Source organism: Talpa occidentalis, unplaced genomic scaffold (assembly GCF_014898055.3).
Source record: "Talpa occidentalis isolate TD23 unplaced genomic scaffold, MPIMG_talOcc4v2.1, whole genome shotgun sequence".
Lineage (NCBI taxonomy): Eukaryota > Metazoa > Chordata > Mammalia > Eulipotyphla > Talpidae > Talpa > Talpa occidentalis.
This window is the reverse complement of record NW_026555331.1, coordinates 9,133,100-9,157,831: the sequence shown is the minus strand read 5'-3', so window position 1 is coordinate 9,157,831 and position 24,732 is coordinate 9,133,100. Positions and strand designations below refer to the sequence as shown.

At 44.6% G+C, this 24,732-nt stretch overlaps 1 protein-coding gene across 3 annotated transcripts in view; it reads right to left on the bottom strand.

Annotated features, from left to right (window-relative positions):
- The window catches only part of ADCY8 (adenylate cyclase 8), a 163,616-nt gene that overhangs the window by 100,962 nt on the left and 37,922 nt on the right, over positions 1 to 24,732 (bottom strand). For all 3 annotated transcript variants that reach the window (XM_037501680.1, XM_037501685.2, XM_037501690.2), the window contains exon 3: positions 1,357 to 1,487. In XM_037501680.1, the coding sequence (XP_037357577.1) occupies positions 1,357 to 1,487 (131 nt within the window). The remainder of the gene's footprint in view (positions 1 to 1,356; positions 1,488 to 24,732) is intronic.

The window sequence follows — 24,732 nt, the reverse complement described above, 5'->3', positions numbered from 1 at the left end:
GCAGCACAGCAATGGATTCTCCAGACACAGTGGAAGCAGTGTCCCCTCTGGCTTTGGCTCTGCTGTGACTTTGGCTTTGTTCTGGCCCATTTCCTGAGCCTGCTGGTCTTTCCTTTCCTACTTACTCTGTGAACTACCATGTAACCTTTTAAATCCATCTCCTTTAAATCATTAAGGACTGGGTTCTTTTTTGCCTAGCCACTAGGAACATGTTTGAAACAACTCTACTATATGGTCATTTCTGTCCTGTGTTCTCTCTATAAAACACATAATCTACACAAAACCCTGCAAGGTGGTTATTAAAATGCCCATTTTAGAAGAAGTATAAGATTCAGGTAAGCAAATTACCTAAGGTCACACGCAAGGAAAAGGTAAAACTGGAATTATAAAGCTGATCTGCCTCACTAAGAAGCCATCCTCTGATTTCCATTACACACTTTGTCTAGTGCAGTGCTGAGCTCAGAGAGGGTGCTAATGGGTGGAAGAGTGAATGGCAGATACACAGATGGATGGATGGATGGATGGATGGATGGATGCATGGATGCATGGATGGATGATGGATGGAGGATGGATGGATAGATGATGGATGGATGGAGGATGATGGATGGATGGATGGATGGATGGATGGATGATGGATGGATGGATGGATGGATGGAGGATGGATGGAGGATGGATGATGGAGGATGGATGGATGGAGGATGGATGGAGGATGGATGATGGAGGATGGATGATGGAGGATGGATGGATGATGGATGGATGGATGGATGGAGGATGGATGGATGGAGGATGGATGGATGGATGGATGGAGGATGGATGGATGGATGATGGGTTGATGGATGTGTGGGTGGGTATGTCAGTCACCGAATGAAAGGGTGGATAGATGGGTAGATGAGTGGATAGATGGGGCTGTGGAGGGATAGATGGGTTAGTGACCAAAAATATGGTTTCAAAGGAAAAAGGAGCTGGAGATTTTTGCAGTAATGTTTTAAAGAAAATTTATGAGGAGCATAAGAAAAGCTATGTGATTACCCAAGTCTGCCAGGTTGCAATCTGTAATGATTTTGCCAATGATAGTGTAACAGGCTTTTGCTTTTCCTACTTGAAATATAGAGGCAGACAGGCCAGTGCAGAGGAGCCAGGCAATAATTCAACATGCTCCTTCTGATTGCATTTTTCTGACATCCTTCTTGAGTCTCAATTTGGAAATGTCGAACTCTCTGTGGAATAATCACTACCTAATGAATTAATCAACCGAATGAGGAAAGGCACTGACATTTGGGCAGCCAGAAGCCATGGCCGTGGGATGAGAAGCACCTGGCACACACAGATCCCAGAGTAGCGGGGTGGCATTCTCACCTGACATTCTCATAGCGGTGGATGTAGATCCGATGGAACTGGTGCTGCAGGTGCTCATCTTCCACATTGGTCATGTCATTGATCATTTCCAGGACGACGAAACGGGGGAGCACAGACAGCACAAGGCGCTCCTGGAACCAAGCAATGAAGAGGGAAGTGTTAGTCTAATCGTTGAGATGTGGGGTGGAAGGGTGGAAATCATGGGCTATTGATTGAACTTTTTTTTAAAGGTTTATTTATTGATTGATACAAGATGTGGGGTATAGGCCAGAGGTGCAGGGGTTGAGCGGATCCACCAGAGGCAGAGTGGGGAGCAGAACAGGTAGATCTACTGAAATAGACTGCTGACGGGAACAGAGGGTGAGGCAGGAGAGGTCTGCTGAGCTGTGTGGGTCAGCTCTCTGGCTGGGGATTGAACTCATGCTGCAGTGGCTGGTGATAGCTTGATAGCGCTGTGTCTTCAACCCCTGTGCCACCAGGGAGACCCTTGGTTAAACTTCTTGAGAAACTGTTAATCTCATTCCATTCTCTGAACATGACTAGTTTCTACTGAGTACTTGTTATTTGTCAGGCACTGTGCTGGGCACTGGGTGTTCAGTGGTGAACCAAATAGAAGGGATCCTACCACTGTGGACCTTACATTCTAGTAGGGCATGTAGACATTAACTCTCACAGATCTAAATATATCATCCACATTTACGAAATGTGACAAGTGCCATGCAAGAACAGGCCATGATCAGGGAGTATGATGGTGGATGGCATGATTCAAATTGGAGCTGAAGAATAATTTGAATCATTCCAAGGAGCTGATATTTAAACTAATGCCTGAAAATTTGAAATGAGCCAACCTGTGTCATGCAAGGAGAAGAGAGCTCCAGGAATTGGAGAGAGCAAGTGCCAAGGTCCTGAGGGAAAAATAAAGAGCAATGGTGTAGCAGCAGGCTGGTGACAGAGGGGTGTGGTTGGAAGTGCAGGTAGCTCTTGTTGGTCTGCACGAGATGTTAGCACTTAATACCAACTACAGCTGGAAGCCACTAAGTGATGCTAAGCTGAGGAGACATAAACTGATTTACATTTTAACAGATCCTTCTGGTTGTAGTATGAAGAATGAATTGTGGGGAGGGGGGCAGGGTGGAGGCAGGGAGATGGTCAGGGAAGCTCCTGCGGTGGTCCAGGCAAGAGGTGAAATGGCTGCTGGGATTATGCTGTCATCACAACTTTGCATGGAATTCAGTGCCTGAAAATAGTCTGTGCTAAACATACAGTTCCTAAACCAGCGTGTGACCACAGAAACTAGGTGAGGGAATGGCTGCATCCGTCCCCTACAGTGGCTGACAAGGCCCCGACACAGGATGTTCAGCAATTATTTGTTAAATAGAGTCTTTCAGTGGCAACGTGTTATCAGTCCTCACGTAAGACATTACTGCACCTCCACAAGGGGGAGGTATCACTCTCCCCGGTTCCACGTGCATCCACTGGGACTCTAGGTCCCAGGATGCCATGAACTGGACTTCCAGAGTGGGGGACCCACTGGGATCTAGGGGCTCTTGTTTCTCTGGCTTTGACTTGCACCCAGAGACTTGGGGGGTCTTGGAAGGAGACATGTGCAAGAGAGATATGTGGGTGAGAGACATTTGGGAAGTTTGCCGTTGGCAGAAACGATGGCAGCTGTTCTCTTGATTTTGCGTTTCCTTTTGCTCCTTTAGTCCCAGACCTGCCTTATCCCTTTCTTATTATTCCCCACCAGAGGGTACCCAGCCTTGTGGCAAGCGTTCAGTCTTTTATGGCCCCACTTCAGGCCAACCCTGTTTGGCTGGGCATTTGCCCAGGAGGGAATGGGTAATTTTGAGAGTTATGTTGGAAAATGACTGTTAGGAAATTCCTTTCTTCTCTCTCTCTCTCTCTCTCTCTCTCTCTCTCTCTCTCTCTCTCTCTCTCCATACCAACTCTGTTAAAGATCTATCACACTAACAATCTGCTTCCTTTGTCTTTGTACAGCAGATGGCAGGATATCTTTCCGAATGTACACCCCTTAACAATCTGGGGTCCCATGGTGCCCCACAGTTGCACATTAACAGCATCAATGCTTCTCTGGGAGACTTTTACAATAAAAACGTAATGGCAAAGTTCTCTGGCACCCTAACTTGCCAACCTCCAGCCAGTCCCACTGCTGGCAATTGCCCAGCTCCTCTCTCCAAGACACATTTTCTGCAGGACGGTGAGAGTTTGCCTGGAGTCTGCTTATAAAAGCCCATTTTCAACACTTTTGTTTCCCTCAGATTTGTTCACTGCTTGAGAAACATCATTCAAATTCCCTGAAAACAATCTGAAAGAGAACGGGAAAGTTTGCCCCTTAATGCAATTCCCAGCTCCTGCTGAGGCGCAATATATGATGATCGGCTTTGGGGATCACAAGGACAAGGACCACTCTGGGAGCCAGACTAGTCCAGGGTGGCCTTTGTGCTTCCATTCTGCACATCCTTTTTTCTCTGTTTTCCCCATTTGCATGAAAAGGGGCCTTGGGTTGATTCAAAGTGCATCAGTGGCTCCTGCATGCACTTCCCTCTCATCTCACATAACACTCTCTATTCATGTCATCAGAATGGTTTCATGGCATTCATGGCTACAGTACCCCTGCTGGGAAGTCAAGGTGAAAATAGCTAGGGATTCAGGATCTTTATTTTATGCAAATGTTTGTAGTGAGGGAGAGAAGGGAGCAGGGCCATCCTGGGATGCAGGCAGTGCTCCTGGGCTTACACACATCATTGCCTCTGAATGGAGTGAGGAAGAACTCCTACTCTCAGGCTCTTGCAAACTGAGAGCTGGCTCATTATTCTCTGTCTACTGCAGGCAAAGCAGCATTCACTGTAGGCACTGGTGACTTATTTTGGGGGATCTATATAGTATCTTATTTTTATTGATCATTGTGATGTAGCCTGGCAAGTACTTTGTATAGTAAGTTACAATTTTCATCTCCTTCACAGATATGAGGATACTGAGATCCAAAGGTTTAGGTTAAGTCAGTCAGTCCAACACCATGCACTTGGTAAGCACACAGTGAAGACCCATGTTCTTTTTTCTCTGAAACTTGGATCCTAATATCTTCACGTATTCATGTATTTATCATGCCAGCAAGTCAGGACTATGTGACAGCTGCAGCGCTGGGCACAGAGAATCAGCAGACAACAGAAAAGGACAGCTACATGCCTCCGTAGAGCTAATGTTCTAGAGGTAGTCAATGGACCACGGTGGCATCTAAGCGGGCTGGTGGCTGTTTCTGCTGGATGGTCCATGAAGGACTCCTCAAGGTGACTTAAGCTGGGATCGGAAGGACAGAAGGAACCTGTCCTCTAGAAAGCTAAAGGAGATGCTTCCGACACAGGGGCAGGAAGTACTGGGATAGGCTAGCCACCCTGTTGGCCAAACCGTGGGCCCCAGCTCTTTAGGTGCCTTTAAGCACCTGTGATTTGGAGGCCATTAAAAGAATGAGTCACAAAATTCAGGGACATTTTTCTTCTTTTCAAGGAGCTAAGATGTTCTCCGATTGCTTCATTGAGTATATCCCAGAGACAGTAAATTGGCAACCTCGAGACAAAGCTCTTTCCTGATTCTTTCCTTTGCTCAATCATTGCTGAATGCCTGTTGTGTGCCAGGAGGCCCTCAGGGCACAAGGTCAACCAGGGTCATGTCATCCCAGAACTCGCCTCAGATCCTGGAACTTGGCTGTGTGACCAGGCAAATTACTTGCCTTCATCCAAGCCTCACTTTCCTCATCTGGAAAATGACAAGAAACGCTCCTTTTGGGGACTATGGTCAGGACTCAGAGCCCTATGATTTTTCAACACATTGAACAGCGATGACCACCCTGGGCGTGGGGATATTCTGCACCAGGGAATGGGGGATGGAGGCCTTGTCTGCAGAGAGATTAAAATAATACCAAAAGAACTAAAAGTTTTTCTGCTTTTAATTCATTGGCAGCTTTAAACAGTGTCAGTGATAAAATACTCCACTCCTAGTCACGTGCTTAGGGGAGAATGTGCTTCTAGCATTGCCCTGTTGCCAAATGCCAGCTGCCTGGGTGGGGTGAGCCTCAGGGTGGGAGCACACACCTTTGGTAACCTTGACTGGAGGGCTTAACTCACATGATGAAGTTAAAAGGAAGGCATTTATTCTTTGGTAATAAAACGATAAACAAAAGGCAATCAGCCACTCTATGCAAGATGCTGAGTCCTCCTGAAAGGAATTCAAATGTGAGGAATAAAGGGCACATCGGCTCAGCCCCGATGACACCAGGCATCGCATCTGCTGCTGCAGCCCCTCTTGAGAAATTCTTTCTTTTAAGTGCTTCTCATGGCTTGAGGTTCTCAAAGTCTTTGTAGAGAGTGTTAAAAGGCTCTTTCACACAGGTTTTTGACTGTTCTCAGACCCGGTAAACATGACCGAGCATTGTGTCATTTTCAATAAAAAGACACTGATATATAGGTTGGAAAACAACAGGGAGAGCTAAATTTGAGAATTTTTTGGCCTGCACTTAACTGTTTGATCTCGGGCAAGTTACCAACGCATCTGAGTCTGGGCCATTCAACCTGCCTGTCACTTTGCAGAAGGGACAGTCCAGCTAGATAGTAGGGTGTGTTTAGCAAAATAGGAGTTTGTCAGACAGTCAGGGCAGAAACTTAGGCAACAAAGACGCCTCAAAGGGCCAGCAGATGGCAAATCTGTGGATGCTTCCAGGGTGACTGATGCTGCTTTGGGAAGGAATATTGGTCAGATTTAAGACTCAAGAATTCCACTGGAAATGGCGTGAAAGGCCCTTGACTGATGACTAGGAATTAGGCCCTTTGCCCTACAGGAAGTAAGGAGCTATTAAGTGATTTTTGAAGCAGAGGATAGAGGAGAGAGATGCCATTACTTGAGTACAACTGCACAGAATGGGTTACGAGGAGAAGGGATGGATAGAAAACAGGGCGACTGGTTAGGAGGTCGTTGCTATGACTCAAACAAACAAGCAGATCTGAACGTGGCCAATGCAGGGGAAGGGCACACACTGTTACTGCAGATGGGCTGGAAATGTTACCAAAAAATTTTGAGCATTGCAAGGAGTGTACAAGCATAAAACATGAAAACTGGTGTCTCTGTCTATCATCTATTTATGTATCTATTCATGTATGCATGTATCAATCTATCTGTAATCTATCTACCAATCTATCATCCATCCATCCATCTAGAGTCTCTCTACCAATCTGTCTGCCGATCTCGCTACCTACAGATCTCTCTCTCTCTCCGCCCACACACACATAGGCCTAGGAAACTGCCAGTGCCCTGTCTTCCCTCTTTTACTGTGTCATTGTACTGGGGCCCAGAAATGTGGATGGACGCCCTGTGACAATACAGCAGGGCCTGAGATATAAAATCTCTGTCAACCACACTGGGAACAAAGTCCAGCGCTAGGAGCGGCTGCTCACCTGCTGCCAGGGCTCAAAGGATAATACAGACAAGTTCCGCAGAGGAAAATGACTCAGAATTTCAACTACCCCAGAGCAGGCAAAGCACTAGGCTGTCTCTTAAGTAACACGACCAAAGGGAAAGCGCTCGGCTCACAGCTACTTCTGGTCTTCAAATGTCCCACATGGGCCGTGGCAAGGATGGGGGTAAGGAAAGCAGCTGTTGACAGAGGCAGCTTTTTCTGACCTGGGCAAGACCAGCTCTGAGTTCTCTGCCTTTCCCTTCAGCTTCCACTCAGCCAATACTCAATGCACAGACAGGCCCCACAGCTGTGTTTAAGAACCGGCATCGAGGGTCTCCCTGGTGGCGCAAGGGGTTAAGGAACAACCTATGAAGCTAGCCGCATCCTCTGCAGCACAAGCTCGATCCTGAGCCAGGGAGCTACCCACATGGCACGGCAGACTTTCCTGATTCGCTGCTGCTCCCCTCAGCAGTGTATTTCAGTCCATCTGCCTGTTCTGTTCCCCACTCTGTATCTGGTGAATCCTCTCACCCCACAACACCTCTGGCCTGTACCCCGGTTCTTATATGCATAAATAAACAAATCTTTAAAAACAAAAAAGTACTGGCATCTAAGGGGTGGGGGGACCGGGGACGTGGGGGTGGAAAGGCCTCGTATTGCTCATGCCTCTTTTACGAGACCTATGGTTGCACAGCCATCTCTCTTAATTTGTAACATTGGGCTGAGAACACCTATCTTGGGGAGTGTTGAATAATTCAAATGAGCTACATAATACCTAAAAATAGAGGGGCTCCATAAATACCACTTCCCTGATCGCAGCTTTTTCTCCCAGACTCTGCACATAAGTTGGAATTCCACCTGCACTTGAGCCACACTTCCTTCCCATCACAGCCCATGGCCTCCCCAAGCACCGCTCCTCTACAAAGCCTCGTTTCCACCGCATATACTTGAACCTTCCTCATTCCCGATTCATCTTATAGGCTGTTGCTTCTGGAGAATGAGCGAGTCCCTTTCTTCCCGCTCAAGCTAAGTAGCCTGCCAGGCTCCTCGCCCTCAGGAAGCTTTCACCCAAACACCTCGCTCTCCTCTCTCTTCTTGGGCAAGTCTCTACTGCTTATTTAACTCAGATTCTGTATTGCTTTCTCCTTACTGACAGCTACAGACTTTCCGAACTAGAAGGAACTTGTTCTTTTGCACTGGAGGGATGCAGTCAAATTTTTAAGTCTTTAATTAAAATAAGTTTATAAATTTGGACCTAGTCTGGTATTCAGTGTTGCTGTATTTATTGTAAGCTTCATCATGAGCTGCGACAGCAGTTCTGATGGTGCACAGCTGTCTGGGGTTGACCAGAACTGTCCACAGAGACACGTTACAAACGGGTGACAGTTGTGATGAGACTCGGGGCTGCCAGGGTCCCCAGGACAGACACCTCTGCCCATGGCTGACATCTTCTGGTTGCTCTCAGGCAAATAACAATGTTTCCTAATGATGTGTGCAACTAGAAATCATCACCTCCATGCATCATCCCCAAGTCTCCTAACAGGGAGCAGATGAGGAGGTGGAGGCTCAGAGAGGTTTAGAAACTGTACCAAGGTCACACAACAAGGGGGTGACGGGGCCCTGGTTTTAACAGGGTCATTCTCTTGTGAGGCTCTGTTTCAGCCAGACCCACCAATCAAGCTGTTGGGGGGCATGGCTAATGCTCTTCTGACCCTCACCTCATGATATGGTATCTTTTCTTCCTAGTTTTTGTATTCTAGTATTTTCTCATTGACTTTTCTTATATTCGTTGCTAAATTATAACGATAGGGCCTTCACTGGAGGGGCAGTGACATCTTTGTGAAGTTCTACATAGACTCGGACTCAGAGAGGCACACTCCTTCAAGCCAACCCTCCCAAAGCCTTCCAGGACCTACCCAGGTGCCTTGTCCTGATGTCGTGGCTTGGTGCTGCCAGTGAGAATGGATAACCCATGGGGAGCTGATGCAGGAGGGCTTTAACCATTAAGATGTTTCTTGTTTGTTAGGTTACTCTCACTTCTGGCCTGAGATGACACATAGGAAAGCCAGGACAGAAATAGGAAGCGAGCCAGGATAATGATTGTCCACGAGAGGTGGCTGTTGCTTGGAGAGGGGTGGATAGCATTTTAGATCTGTGTTGGATTTGGTGTGGCAGGTTGGGTGTGAGAGGTGAGGTGAAGAGAGGTGTTCTAGATGATTCATATAAAGAGGTATAGAGAAGGCATAGAGAAGGGATTTAATAACAATTAACTGCTGATATCATTACGGTATACGCCTAGAAGATAAGTCTAATGAATCTAAGACATCTTGAGATGGAGCTCAAGTCTGGCATACAGAAGGAGCCCAAGAGGCTGACTGAATATCTCTTGCTTCTTGCTGTGCTAACAGGTGACCATTGTCAAGTTAATTATTGCGAGGTGCTGGTACCCACTGAAGAGTAGCTATGCCCTCTGTACTTGGCGCTGCTCTTGTTGACGTTGTTTAGAAGTGGAAATGTGGAACCCAGTTACAAAAGTGCTGCCAAATAGGACCCCCTAACACCAGGATTAAGTGTCAGTTGAACAGAGATTGGGAGAATGTGGCTTGTGGGACCTGAGACTTAAATATATTTGCATGGACCCCTCTTCAAGAATAACATGATGAATCATAACTACAACTTGCTCAGTTCCCTTCAGAGGGCAGCAGACCAGCCTTGCAAGCAAGGCACCCCGAAGCTTACACCACCCTGGCTTCACCACAAGTCCACTTCCCAGCAGGAAAACTGTCTCACTGTTAAGAAACACTGGAAATGCCAACATACTGGAGCACCAATGTAGGTTAAGTAAAAGGCATCAGGGTTTTCTGCCCTCCCGCCATTAGGATAGATGAGGGAACCCTGCGGTCCTGAATGCATGCCTGATGGCGGGCACCTGAAGTGGGTACACCTGGGCTGAAAGACTGGACTTTTAAGGGCGGCGTCACGGGGACGCCAGCAGCAGCATGAAGCTAAAAGAGAAGCCGAGAGAGAAGCAAGAGAAGCAGAAGCTGAGAGAAGGCCGGAGAGCCCAGAGTGAAGACCTGCTGAGGGCTGGGAGACCTGCCAGCCTCCGGGCCCCCCCAGTACCCCTGCCTGCAGTGTACCTGGTAAACTCCAATAAAAGCCTGCAAAGAGCCACTGAGGGCTCTGACTCCTCCTTTACCCGGTCTGCTGGATCAGAAAACCTGCACTGTGTCCCTACAACCACCTAACCTATGGCTGCAGGTGGACAGATAAGCTTACCTAACCTTGAGTACGAATATGCAGCTGTTTCCATAGCTACCCGATTACAATCCTGCTACCGTGCCAGGGCCGGGAGGCCACCAGCGTACCATCACAGTGAATGTGCAGTTTCTAATTCAATTGCTACCACTCTGGCAACTTAAAAGAATTAATTTGCAAATCCCTTTTACACCTGCTGAGTGCAGAGCACAGCACCTCACACAAACTCATTCCTTAGCACGAGTTTGCCAAACAAACTTGTGAGGTGGTGTGCTCTGCACTCACCGAAATTTAAAAATATTGAATTCGTGTTTTGTCCTGAGATGGAGCAGCGTTTTCACATTTAAGATCATACTTCAAAGGCAATTCGAGGAGCTGTAATTTGGACGTGAAAGACTACAACGCCAAGAAGGGTCCCCTGGCTGGCAGCCTTACTAGGAGATTGCATGTCCTCCCCATATGCAATACTTTAAAAAATAATAAAAATTCAAAAAAAAAAAATTACAGCTCTACTCTGCTCACAGATGTGTGTAGGCCCATCTACTGGTCAGGAGGATCCTGTCAAGAAGGAATTAGTGGAATGATTTTACAGGTGAAGAAGCCAGGGGTCCAAGAAATAATTCGTTCCGGTCAGCCTATAAATGCCGGATGCCAAACCACACTTCCTGCTTCTGCTGCAGCTCGAGAAGCAAGGCTGCCATAGCCAGCGCTCTAGAACAGAAGCAAAGCCAGAGGTTGGCAGCCACAGTAAAGGCCTCAGCAGCTCCCCTGCCACAAAGGGAGAAACCGCGGGTGGTCTCGCCGCCCCCCACCGGAGCCTAAAAAGCCAACCTGCTAATGAGCTGAATCAGCACTCTTCACCCTGGTGTTTCCTCTTCTGCTCCTGAGAGGAATAATGATCCCACGCTTTTCATTTATATTTGAAAAGCAGAAAACATCCGCATTGTGGGGCTCCCTGATAAACACCTGCAATGCCCATTCGACCCCTTAGCGCGCTCTTTTATTATTTCAATTGACCCACACGAGCTACACTTACAACACAGTGTCTCATTCAATTGCCTTTGATTTCCCCACCTTTACGTACTCCAGAAATCTCCGTGTGTTTCTCCCTGTACTTATTGAAAATCAATGCAGCCTCTGGGAGCCTAAGGCGTCTGTTTTCTGTGGACGTATTAGCTCACGATTAGGCAAAAGCTTAAGAAAGAGCAACAATTAGACTGACAGGCTCACTCCCAACAACAGCCCTTACTGGGCACTTATAGGTGTCAAGCCCTGCAGGTGAACCATCTCATTTCATCCTCACCACAACGAAGGTAGTTGCACTTATTGCTGATGGTTCATGAATGTGATTGCTGAGCCATGGAGTAGTTAGAAGCAGTTGTTCCAAGGGCGTGAATGAGTAAGGGGCAGCGCTTGAGAGTGAACCCAGCATCTGGATCCATTACTGAGTGAGTTCTCTGTGCCAGGCTCTGTGTTAGGGAGCCTGATTTAGGGTTGTAGGGTAAGGTAAAAGTATCAGGCTTTTCTGCCCTCCCGCCATTAGGATAGATGACGGAACCCTGCGGTCCTGAATGCATGCCTGATGGCGGCACCTGCAGTGGGTACACCTGGGCTGAGAGACTGAGTTTGTAAGGGCGGCATCACCGGGATGCCAGCAAAAGCCAAGAACGAATGGAAGCAGGAGAGCAGAGAAGCAGAGAGAACACAAGAGAAAGTCGGAGAGCCCAGATACAGTGGGACTTGCTGGGGGCTGGGAGGCCTGCCAACCTCCTGGCTCCCCAGCACCCCTGCCTGCCGTGTGCCTGGTAAATCTAAATAAAAAACCTGCAAAAGCCACTGAGGGCTCCAGGATTCTCTCCTCCTTTACCCCGGTCTGCATGGGATCACAGAAAACCTGTTCCTCGTCCTGTCCTGCCCCTACAAGGGTCCATCCTTTTCTAGGGGGCAGTGGATTGCTTGGGGCTGACTCTGATGTCACAGTGGTTTTCACGTTTGCATGATCTATTGCAGAATAGCATCTGCTGCCATCCTTGCTGTTTAGCAAACTACTAAGCTGCTGTTTAGCAGATTCATGCTAAGGAATGAGTTAGTGAGGTGCTGGGCTCTGCACTCAGCAGGCTGGTGGAGAAGCTTCCCTCTGCCTTCACCAGGCTTGCAGTTGGTTTAGAGAATAAAAATGGCTGTGAATAAAATATTAATGGCAATATTACAGGAGTCAGCACAAGGCAACACCTGCCTCCAGCATGTTCCAAAGAGATACCAACATAACAGATGTGGAAAATGAAATGCTTTGAGCTGTTGGAGAGGCAGGATGAAATATTTACATCCTGGTGATTAATATACAAAAGAGGGGTTCCCATAGAGCTAATCCACAAACACTCTGCATAATGGGAATGGAGACAGAGCAGCAATGGAGTACAGAATGCAACAGAACACCCGCTGGTAGACATGACAGCCTCTGTAAAATCTAACCTCCTACTGGCCATGGAGGGATGGGAAAATGTTCTTCAATATTTGTCAATAACACTCTCATATTTGGAGAAGGGAACTGTAAGGGCAGGAAATGACCACAGTGCAGATTTTCTGATCCCATGCAGACCGGGTAAAGGAGGAGTCAGAGTCTTCAGTGGGTTTTTTGCAGGTCTTTTATTGGGGTCCACCAGGCATATGGCAGGCAGGGGTGCTGGGGGGCCGGGACGCTGGCAGGCCTCCCAGCCCCCAGCAGGTCTTCACTCTGTGGGTTCTCCGGCCTTCTCTCGGCTTCTCTACTCTCGACTTCTGTTCGTTCTTGGCTTCTACTACTGGTGTCCCCGTGACACCACCCTTAAAAAAGCACAGTCTTAGCGCAGGTGTACCCACTTCAGGTGCCCGCCATCAGGCATGCATTCAGGATCACAGGGTTCCCTCATCTATCCTGATGGCAGGAGGGCAGAAAAGCCTGATACCTTTTACCTTACCCTACAGGAACCCTGGGGAATGCTCCTTCATTCAATAATTGTTTTATTCATTTCATACTATGGCTAACACTAGGTTAGGTATTATGAAGAGAATACATCCATATGTCCATCAAGAAACTTGCAAGCTAGAGAAAAGAGTTAAGATGTGCCACATATAATCATAACCTGGAAAGTGCCAAGCTTACCCGGTGCCACACCACTTGACTACAAAGAATTTCATCTAAAAACTCATTCATTTTATTGGCCTACAATGCACTAATGTGATTGGGTAGTGGTAATGCATCTGTAACTATTATGAAAGCTCTGACGAGGGCTCAAGCAAAAGCCAACTAATGAGGAATTCTCTTTGAATGTGATGACTTATCTGAGTCTTAGATAAGTGCAATCAATATAATGGGTATCTCCTGGATCAGACTGTGCCTGAAGCTGTTAGGAATAGAACTCAGATGGGTCTAAAATGGTGTGATGCTGAGGAGTATATACCTTGGAAAATTACTTTTGGGAGTTGTTAACTGCATTTAGTGGGCAGAAAGATGCAAAGGTCAGCCCTTAGAATAATGGAGAGGAGATGAAAATATATAAGACCCCATGTAAGAAATGCAAAGAAAGATTCCGGAGAAACTTCACTCTCCTTGGCTCAGCCACGTACTGTATCACTGATAGTAGGGGCCTCTGTGGAGGCAGTGGAAGTTGGCACCTCCATTGCTGCAGGGCCTCCTTCTCTGGGTAGCTTCACTGTATCTTTTCCCTGCTTGAGAAAACATGTCTGATTTTCCCATGTCTCTACATAGAACCATCAATCAGCTCACCGTGCTATAATGACAATTATGTACATACCCCTAGATATTCAGTAACATGAGGTGATGTGTTCTTATTGTCAAAACCAATGTGAATTGCTTTCCCTGTCACTGGAGACAAAAAAGTGTCCAGTGCAGAAGAGAGGATCAGAGTGGGAGGAGAGTGTGAGGACACAGGGATGGTGACTGGCCTGGTATGTTGAGGAGGCTTCCTGAATCCACATGTTACGGTAGCTGGTAGATGGGTTGTGGAGCAAGAGAGTCTAGTCTCTGCAAAGCTCCACCAGCTCTGCAACTTACTGTGACTTAACCTCCCTTTATTAGTTTCCTCATCTATAAAAAGGAGGTAAAAATACCACGTACCTCATAGAGTTTCTCAAGGTTTTAATAATATATTTAAAATGCATACATTATTAGCATGTGAAAAGTGCTGCATGAGGGCTAATGATTGTTAATTTTATCTGGGTAATGTTTAAGGTGGAGAGAAGAATTGGATGGGCTTTTATCCTAAAGACAATGGGAATTTGGGTTAGTTTCCTAGGAACACTGTAACAGTTACCACAAAACTGGGTTACTTTGCAGAAAATTATTCTCTCCGTTTTGGAGGTCAGAAACCTGAATCAAGGTCTAGGCATGTTGATATTTTGGGGTGCTCTTAGGGAGGGATTACTCCATGACCCTTGTAGGGTAAGGAAAAATGTCAGGCTTTTCTGCCCTCCCACCATCAGGATAGATGATGGATCCTTGGGACCAGAATGCATGCCTGATGGCGGGCACCTGGAGTAGGGTGTGGGCATAGGTAGATGGGATTCACCTGGGCTGAGACTGGGCTTTTAAGGTCGGCGTCACAGGGATGCCAGCAGAAGCCGAGAACGAACAGAAGCCGAGAGAGAAGCAGAGAAGGCCAGAGAGCCCAGATAGAGTGAAGACCTGCCGGAGGCTGGGAGGCCTGCCAGCCTCCCGCCCCCCTAGCACCCCTGCCTGCCGTGTACCTGGTAATCCCAATAAAAGACCTGCAAAAAAACCACTGAGTACTCTGACTCCTCCTTTACCCGGTCTGCTGGATCCTAGAAAACCTGCACTGTGTCTAGTCCTGCTGTTATAGGACAGGGAGAGGGGCAGCCCAAACCCCGCAAACCTGCCCATTCTAAATGGGTTCTGCCATCCGCCGCATCAACACAAAACATATGAGACTTTAATGGGAAGGAACTTTAATTAAACTAGGAAACAATACAGGTAAGGCAAAAAGTCTAGTTTCTAAATGAAGCACCCAAAGTTACCCATCCCCTCGTGGGTAAAAGTCCATCCATATGGGATTGGCCCAGAACAAGGCCCCAAAGCCTGCTACAAGTCTAAAACATCTTCCAGTGGGGACCCACAGAAAAGGGTCACAAACAACCGGACAAGCCCGGAAGGAAAAGAGCAAAATCAACATCCAGATAAAAGCTGCCATTGTCACCTCCCCACGGGTCTCACCCACATCTGTGTCACCCAGTCCACAACCCAAAAGACAAGCGCAGCTTCTTCACATGTCCCTAGGCTCCATGTGCCTCCTCCAGGTCTCCTTGCTCCATCCTGCTTCCTTCCTCAGTCTCTTCTGCAGCTTCCCCTCTTCCTGCTCAGCTCCACCCTTCCTTGGGTGGGGCAGGGAACCTGGAACCTCCCCCTTTCCTGGGGACCACCCTGTTACACTGCCCTTACACCCCTCCCCTAGGCTCTGCCAGCCGCTCCATGATCCTGGGCTGGCAGGTACTTTGCTCCCACCTCTGCCTCCATCTTCACGTGGCGTGGGTTCTGTGTGCTTCTCCCTGTCTTGTGTTGCTGAATGTTCCCTCCTTTCCTTACAAGGTCACCTTGTAAAGCCCATCTTAATCCAGAATGAATTTATCTTAACTTTTGTAGTGGCAGGGAGGCACAGAGCAGGTTTTCTATGATCTGAGCAGACGAGTATAGGAGAGTCCTGGATCCCTCAGTGGTTTTTCAGGCTTTTATTTAGCTTTTACCAGGTACACGGCAGGCAGGGGTGCTAGGGGTCCAGGAGGCTGGCAGGCCTTCCATCCCCCAGCAAGTCTTCACTCTTTCTGGGCTCTCTGGCCTTCTCGTCCTTCTCTCATTCTCTCTCGTTCTCTCGTTCCTTCTGCTTGTTCTTCTGGCATTGCTGCACTTATAAGCCCAGTCTCAGCCCAGGTGTGCCCACCTATGCATGCCCACACCCTACTCCAGGTGTCCACCATCAGGCATGCATGTAGGATCGCGGTGATCCATCATTAACGCTAATGGTGGGAGGGCGGGAAAGCCTGATGATTTTTCACTTACCCTACAGAGAGTTAAAGCACTGTGGTAGGGACCTTCCAGAGCACTGCAGAGTGGGTATGACCAGGAAGAAGACCTGCTCATGATGATGGCTGGTAATAGGGAAGGTGGTAATAGGGGCTGGTGTGGGCTTGGAGAACTGCTGAACCAGCAGTGCCATTTTCTGAGAAAGCAAGTATTGGGGAGACAAAAGTCTTGAAGAAGGATCAATCTGTTGAGTGAATAGGGGTTGACATGATGATTTCACCCCATATCAAATTTCTTCTTGTATTGAGAGCAGAATTCTGTCTCAGTAGTTTCAACATTTTTAAAAGATTAAATTGGATTTTTAAATATTCTCACAGATAATTTGCAGTCACCATCTACTTACAATAGACATGGCATCACAGGAGCCCTCCACCTAACTGAGCCAGCTTATCCAACTGATAAGGTTCTCCACAGGCTAAATATTCAGAGCTGTTTGGCCCCCATACAGTCCACCCCTGCATTTCTGCTCCATTGGTTGTGTCATAACTTTACCAAGAGATAGTAGTTCTTGTTTCCAAATTCATTTTTGTTAGTTGTATTTCTTGTTGCTATAACTAGATTTAATTGAATACAGGGTTAACAAAAGAAGGAAAAAGGAAAGCTCTTGTTTCTATGAGAAATAAATTAAGTTCTTTGAAAATGTTCACAGTGTCCAAAAATTGCTTTCCAATTAGGTATGGGCAACACATTTACAAAAGATCAGAAACAAACAGAAATTCTAGAATGGCTCCGTACTCCAGATGCTCTAAAAACACCTTTAAATTATTTGTCCTCTTTAAGGTCAATCCATTCTGAATGTGATTTATGCAAAATAGAAGATGTAGAACTTGCATCAGTGGACCATACTTAAATCCAGCTGAAATAAGCTATGTTAGGCATGGATCATTTAAAAAATATGTATTTTATTTTTCCTCTGCTCTATTTTTCTATTACTTTTAACATACTGCTTCAACTGTCTCAAGGCAACACAGCATGACCTTCTTTCAGCATTTTATACTTGGGCTGTGTTAGGTTTCCAGTTCTTTTAGTCAAAGTTCCCTGGGCAGATTTATGAGATAAAAAGCCACTGGTGGCTCTTCTGCTGCTCCCCATTTCTCTGGACTGGATCAAAGGTGTTGAGGGGGTAGTGGTGATTGAAGTCTTCTATCTGAACTGCCTCTGGAAATGTTAATTGTGTGCAAATGAGTGCAGGGTGCTGACCTCTCTGTGAATCAGAGAGAGTATTTACAATTAGTACTTCCCAGGGATACCAAATCAGTAAGAACAAATAGCTAGAAGAAAAACTGCAGTTACTAGAATCAGTGGTAAAACTCAGGCATGACCCAAGGGACCCAATAGTTCAAAGATCAAATCTCATCTCCCAAGACCCTACTTTACCAGTCAGTGGGGCAGGAACTTAACTTTTTGATCTATTGCTTGATTTCTTCACAGCAACCTTGAGATACAGGAGTTCTCATTTTTGACTCATGAAGGATCCAAAGTTCAGAGAATTTAAGTGATGTGCCCATGGTCACTCCTTCCACTATGCCAGGAAATGCAAATAATGTGCTAGAACAAATGCAAAGAAGCAGGCAGCCAGATGGTAAGCAGAGAGTTGCTGCTCCACCCTTCTCATGGGGTAAACATAATCTTTTGTGTGAAGGTAACTGTCACAGGGGAGTCAGAGGTTCCCAACTCCAGTTTCCACTCACTGTTCAGAACCTCAGTAGCAACTTAGAGGGGATTGTGATGCCAACCACCTGACTGGGCAGAATGTAGAAAGGTAAAGTTAACTAAAAATTTCTAAGTGCCAAGAAAAAAGAATTAGCTCATCCTGCAAACTGTAGGGGAGGCTTCCTCAGTGCATGAGCTTTGGTTTGTGGTGGTGAGATTTTTATAGAAATAGCCCTAACAATTGTAGGGATATTTGTAGGGCAATTCAACTCTCTACAGTTGAAATAACACTTTATCAAGCATTCTGTTAATCGTCTCTCAAACACCCCCATGGGTTAGGGCAGGAATCATCATTTCCAATTGAGAGGTGAAGGAACTCATACACAAAGTGGTTTGATAAGGTCCTCAGAGTAACACCGGTAAGTTGGAAAGTGAAATGGAACAAGTATCCAGGTCAGCGCTGTCCAGTGGAAATAGAAAGGGAGCCTTATCGGGAATTAAAAAATTCCTACTGCCACATCAAAAAGGTAAAATGAAACAGTTGGAGGTCATGCCAGTAGTATATTTTGCTTCATCAACTATACCCCAAGTATTTTCACTTCAGTGTATCATCAGCAGGTCATCAATATGTAAAAAGTGATTGCAATTTCAGGCGCCTGCCCTCTAACTTCAGCCAGATGGTGAATGCCCAAGTCAGCTACTGAAAATGCTTTGGAAGAAGACCCTGGTCTTGCCACTCTACAGTCCAGTCATTTTCTATGTCTCTAACATGCTGTGCAAAGATAATCCCTTTCCTTTCATCCCCCAGAAAAAAAGTGAATTTAATTAGAAGTGATGAGAGAATTATGGAAGAAGGTGACACAAACTGTACAGAAGTAAACTTCACAATTAAACAATAACAAAGCACCCGAAAGCAAACCAGTAAGAAATCAGAGGACTTGAACAAAATATCCTACACCGGTTAAATGTAACAGACATGTACAGAACATTCTAATGACAACACGCACATTCTTCTCAACATGAATACCACATTCTCTAGTATGAACTGTAGTGATAGGTACTCGGAGGGGCACGAGAAGGGGGCCATGCATGGTTTAGGAATCTGCAGGTACCCACAACTGTCTGACCTATGACCTATTTGCTCTGAGTTAACTTCCCAGTCCAGGAGGCACCTGAACAGTAACTCACCCCATTTTTGTCAGAGACTGAGCTATCCCAGAAGGAGTGAAGGAAGAGAAGGCATCTAAATCCACATGCCAGATGAGGATGTAGAGAAAAAGGAACTCTCCTGCACTGCTGGTGGGAGTGCAAACTGGTCCAACCACTATGGAGAGCTGTGTGGAGATTTCTGGACCTACTAAACATAGAGCTTCCATAGGATCCAGCAATTCCACTCCTAGGTATTTACCCAAAGGACACAGAAACATCAATTCCAAAGAGCACCTGCACCCCTATGTTTATAGCAGCACTGTTTACAATAGCTAAGCTTTGGAAAGAACCCAAATGCCCAAAAATAGATGACTGGATCAAGAAGATGTGGTCCATATACACCATGGAATATTACTCAGCATTCAAAAAAGATAAACACATGCAATTTGCAGCAACATGGATGGCGCTGGAAGGGATCATGCTCAGCAAAATAAGCCAGAAAGAAAAAGAAAAATACCGGATGGTCTCACTCATACCAGGAATCTAGAAAACTTAAATAAGGGACCAGGAGAATGAATAACTATAAGAAAGTGAAAATCAAAATCAACAAAAAACTATGAACCAGAGATACTCTATGGGGGGTGGGGTGGGGAGGGGAGGGATTGGGGTCAAAATAAGGGGGTTGCAATTGTATGGGGAATATAAAAATAAAATTTATTTAAAAAAATAAATCCAGATGCCAGAGGAGGAGTTGCTGCTAGAGAGAGAGAGCACCATAAAACTTCCAGAAGTTGTTAACCACCTGGAGTAAAAACCAGCTCACTGATAATTAACTGTCTTTGTTTATCTCACTATAAAACAGCCAGTTAGACATGAGGTGTTAAAACGGTTTTTTTGGAGGTTGATGCTCAGCCAGTCTGAGATTTGCTGGCTAATCTCATAATAAAAGCACATATTAAAGATTCAATCCCTGTCCTTTGTATTTTGGTTTTGGCATTTGTCGCAGGCAGCAAAGAATCTAGTATTTCCCAGCAAGAACACCACAAATCAAGTCTTAATAAATTTAATAAGATTGAAATCATGCAAAGTATCTTTTCTGATCACAGAGGAAGAAGCCTGAAATCAATAGCAGAGGAAAACTGGGGAGTTCACAAACATGCGAGATAACAGTGAGCCAAGCAAGATGCTCTTTAACAACAAGTCTAAGAAGGAATCACAAGGGCAGTTAGAAAAAAATCTTGAGACAAATGAAGAGATAAACATAGTATATTAAACTATGGGAAGTAGTGAAAGCAGTGTTCAGAGGAAAATGTGAAAGTGTTAATATTTATGTTACAAAAGAAAGATTTCAAATCAGCAACCTGCCTTTACAACTTAAGGAACTAGAAAAAGAAGAACAAGCCAAACACAAAGCTAGTTGCAGAAAGGGAATTATAAAGATTAGAACAGAGATAAACAGAGTCGAAAAGCAAGAGAAAAATCAATACAACCCAGAGCTATTCTTTTTTGAAGAGATCGACAATCCTCTGAATAAAATAACTAAGAAAAAAAGAAAGACGACTCAAATAACTAAATTGGAAATGAAAGAGGGACCATTGCAATCGATCTTACAGAAATAAAATGATTATAAGAGCAATTGTATGCCAACAAGTTTGATCATCTAGAGGAAATGAATAATGTCTTAGAACACAACCTACCAAGACTGAATGATGAAGAAATCAAATATATTAACAGAACTATAACTATTAAGAAGGTCGAATCAGTAATCAAAAATCTAAGAAAGAAAAGCCCGGAACCAGATGACTGGTGAATTCTACCAATATTTAAAACAAAATTCATACAAAGCCTCCTTAAACTTTTCCCAAAAATTTGAAGAGGAGCAAACACTTTCAAATTCACTCTGTCAGGCTAATATTACCCTGATAAGCAAACCCAGATCAAGACAGCACAATAAAACTGTAATCAATATCCTTGATGAATATTGAGGCACAAAATCATAAGCAAAGTATTAGAAGCACATTTATAAACCATGACCAAGTGGGATTAATTCTCGTATAAATTAGATAAAGATTAATATGAATTAATAACAGATAAGGATAAACATGACAGCACATGAGTGATATCAAATGTAAGAAATGCAGAAGGGTAGAACAATGGCTTGATGGTGCAAGGCTCAAGAGGATTTTTTTTTTTAAAGATTTATTTATACAAGAGCTGGGGCCAGATGTGCGGGGGGTGAGAGGATTCACCAGAGACAGAGCAGGGAACAGAACAGGCAGGCTGACTGAAATACACCGCTGAGGGGAGCAGCGGGCAAGACTGGAGAGGTCGGCTGCACCATGTTGGTTGCTCCCTGGCTCGCCGGGGATCGAATTCGTGCTGCAGAGGCTGCGGATTACTTCATAGTGCTGTGCTTAACCCCTTGCACCACCAGGGAGGCCCTCAAGAGGATTTTTTGAAGTATAAAGAGAAGACTCATCTCAAGCAGGAAAAACAAATATCCTGAGATTTTTCTACTTTCCGGTCACCTTTGATTCTTCCATGAATGAATGAACAAATGAATGACAAGATTCTGCCTTACTGGTTAACAGTGGTCTGTACCATTAAAAACAATACACTCAAGGCTACAGGACAGCAACATATGTCAAATCAACCAACTCAGATGTCAATAGAAGCCCCAACTTCCTCACCCAGTCTTGTCCGAACCACAAGCTTATACCAATATTGTCTAACAAAGATGTTTAAGTTAAACAGAATTGCTTTAATACGCTAAAACATCTGCTGCATTTTATAATAATCTTCCTGCTGCTGCAACATATGGTATCATCAGAAAATTTATTCCAGTGCCCCCAGAGCATCTGAAACACCTCGAAATGCCACAATTACCATAAGTAGGTTTCAGCAATTCTCAAAGCTGAAAGAAAAACTCTTAGTTCATTTTAATTATTAAAATAAATATGGGCCACTTGGATCATTTGGGAGGGAAGTGGGATTATAAAAACTACAATCATTAGAATCACTCCCCAAAGAGAGATCTTCTAAGATGTGACTTGCAGATGGAAACTTCCTCTAGCAGGTCTGTCTAAGACAGGTGCTTAGCCTGCCCCAGTCTCTCCTGAATTGAATCGGAGTCTTCAGTGACCACAACTCTCTTTACTTTTACACAGGATAATCATTACAACATGACCCTCCTATAGATAGATGTGAAACAGGAACCAGAGTTTGAATTCAATATAACTCAGTTAAATAATTATTAATCAGAAGATCTTATATTTCAGTGCTTTGCTGGAAAAATAGAGTAATTGACATTAAATAGTTCTTATTGGTCATGAAAAGAGAAAAATGCAGACTAGGAAATCTCATCAAGCATGATGGATTCTATAATAGAGTTAACTTGAAAGCATGCTGGGATTACAAAAGCATTTTAATTCAACTTGGGAAGGTATAGCAAACCTCATGGAGAAAGGGATACTGGAGTAGAGATTTTAGGGAAGAGACACTACTCTGAACATAGTTAAGAGGAAGGTGGTCTTTCCAGGTTGAAAATATTACAAGGCACAGAGTAGTAAGCTAGCAATTCCAGTAGCAGATAGTCACTTGCTATCATGTGAGTGGTTTGGGGGTGAAGAAGAATCTGGGGAGAGAGGTCAGGGGCTGGAACTTGGAGGCCTGTGGGGTCACATTTGAGAGTTTGGATTTTATCTTGAAGGGAATGTGGCCATGAAAGGTTTTCCTGCAGAGTAGAGGGAAATCAATGTCATTATCATCATGGCATCTAGAGCATACCCTTTTCCTTGGGCTAGGAACTGCTGGTCTTTAATCCTTACCACAACCCTTGGTGGAAGGTATAATCATTATGTTCATCTTACATATTATGCTCATCTTCTTTACCCCAAAAATCAAAGTGTCTAGAAGAGAATCAATTCCCTAAGTTCCCATAATCAGGGATAAGTTTCAATGGAATTTCAACTGCAACAAACCAATCCATAAATTGTTCTCAAATGAGTCCTCTTGGGACTGAGCCATGTTGACTGACTCTTATAGATTTACGTACAATCATGCTAAAGGTATTCTTTGAAAAGCACCATGCATAATATTTCTAATCATTAAGGGAACTCTGCAGAAAGGGTGTTAGTATTCCCATGCTACCTATGGAGAAACTAAGACTTTGCACTTGCTCTAGTGCACTGAAATAGTAAGTAACTAAGCCAAGATTTTAATCCTAGATGGTCTTAATTGAAAGCCTAGACTTTCTTTGTCCATCTATCACTGAGGAAGTTCTCTGAGATGATGGAAATCTGAAGCACAGATCTAATGTCAATGGAAATCACTTTAGCATTGAAAGGGAGTTAGGTAGTTCTGGCCAAGGGGGTGGTCGATATATCAAAAACACGCTATCATAATTGTGAACACAGAGCAATATAGGTTACAATAGACCTACTTAAATCTCAGAACAAAGACTCTTCCACCAAAAGACAGTCTTTTTTTGTACTTCATCCATGAGCAGAATGAGAGTGACTGACATATTTTATATTGCTTTATATTTGTATCACATTTTTTCATTAAAAACAAGCATGATGCTGAAAGAAAGATATCAACCCATGTATAGATGAGGAACCTAGCGCTGAGAGTTTGGTGGCTTAGAAGGCTTAGAGGTCCATAGAAGGTAAGAGTGATATAGAAAGAATCCTAGAGAACTTGGCATTGCATATGTTGTGGAGTCACTGTGATGTAGTAACCCAACCTGGTGGAAGGATCTTCCTCCATCCTCTCTAATCTTTTTATTTTTAAGTGGTTGGAAAGAGGAAGAACATAATGGTCATTTGTTTTCCCTTCTGTAGATTATTATTTTCTTCCCCCTCCCACTACCTTAAAAAATAAAGATTAGAGGAGATCCTGGAAGATCCCTCCACCATTTTAGATTGTTATCCTCAGTGGCTCCAACACACTCAAAGAATGGAGATAGGAGACTTAGGGGTTTGATAGGCAATCATTTTCAGTGTTTCCAGTTTATTGTAAACATTAGATAAAATGACTGAGCTTCCCAGACAACTAATCAACAATTGCAGTTCTGGTTGTGAGAGGGCATCATGCACAGTTGAATAAATTATTAATAGAGACGCTTTCTCTGAATTGGCGCAGATCCATGGAAACAGTGACATGGCAGTGAGGCAAATGCTGTATTTTGCAAAGGAACACAATACATGGTACTGGGAGACACTCATGTTTATTGTATAAGGTGATTTCATTCTAAATGTTATTTTTATAAATTACTTTATAGGGATATTCAAGGCAATTACCATGAATCTATTATTAGGTTCCATAGTTGTTCTACACATCAAGTTAGAAATGCCCTAATTCAGAATCTCTTGACATCCTCATTTGGAAAATTCAATAGTTTCTTCTATGCCCCTGCCAATGACCTACCACAGTAGGAATGGAGTTTTGGCAACTTGTAGACTACCTGTCCACCTCATCCATGATCTCACAGACCCACCTTCGCTCTCTTCAAAGCTTCATGTTTTCCTGATGATTTGATCAAGTTAAGATGAAGAAAAATGTTTTTTGCAGCTACTTTCTTTGTAATTTCCCAGACTGTTACTGCATGAAGTTCAACACAAAAAGTGTGCACACAGACATAACTTACAAAAAAGAAACTAGTAATGTAGACTCGTATATCTACTGAGCATAGAACTCCCAAGAGCAAGAATTCTTACATTAGTTTAGGAGATTGTATTTTGTTTCTATAAGCAAG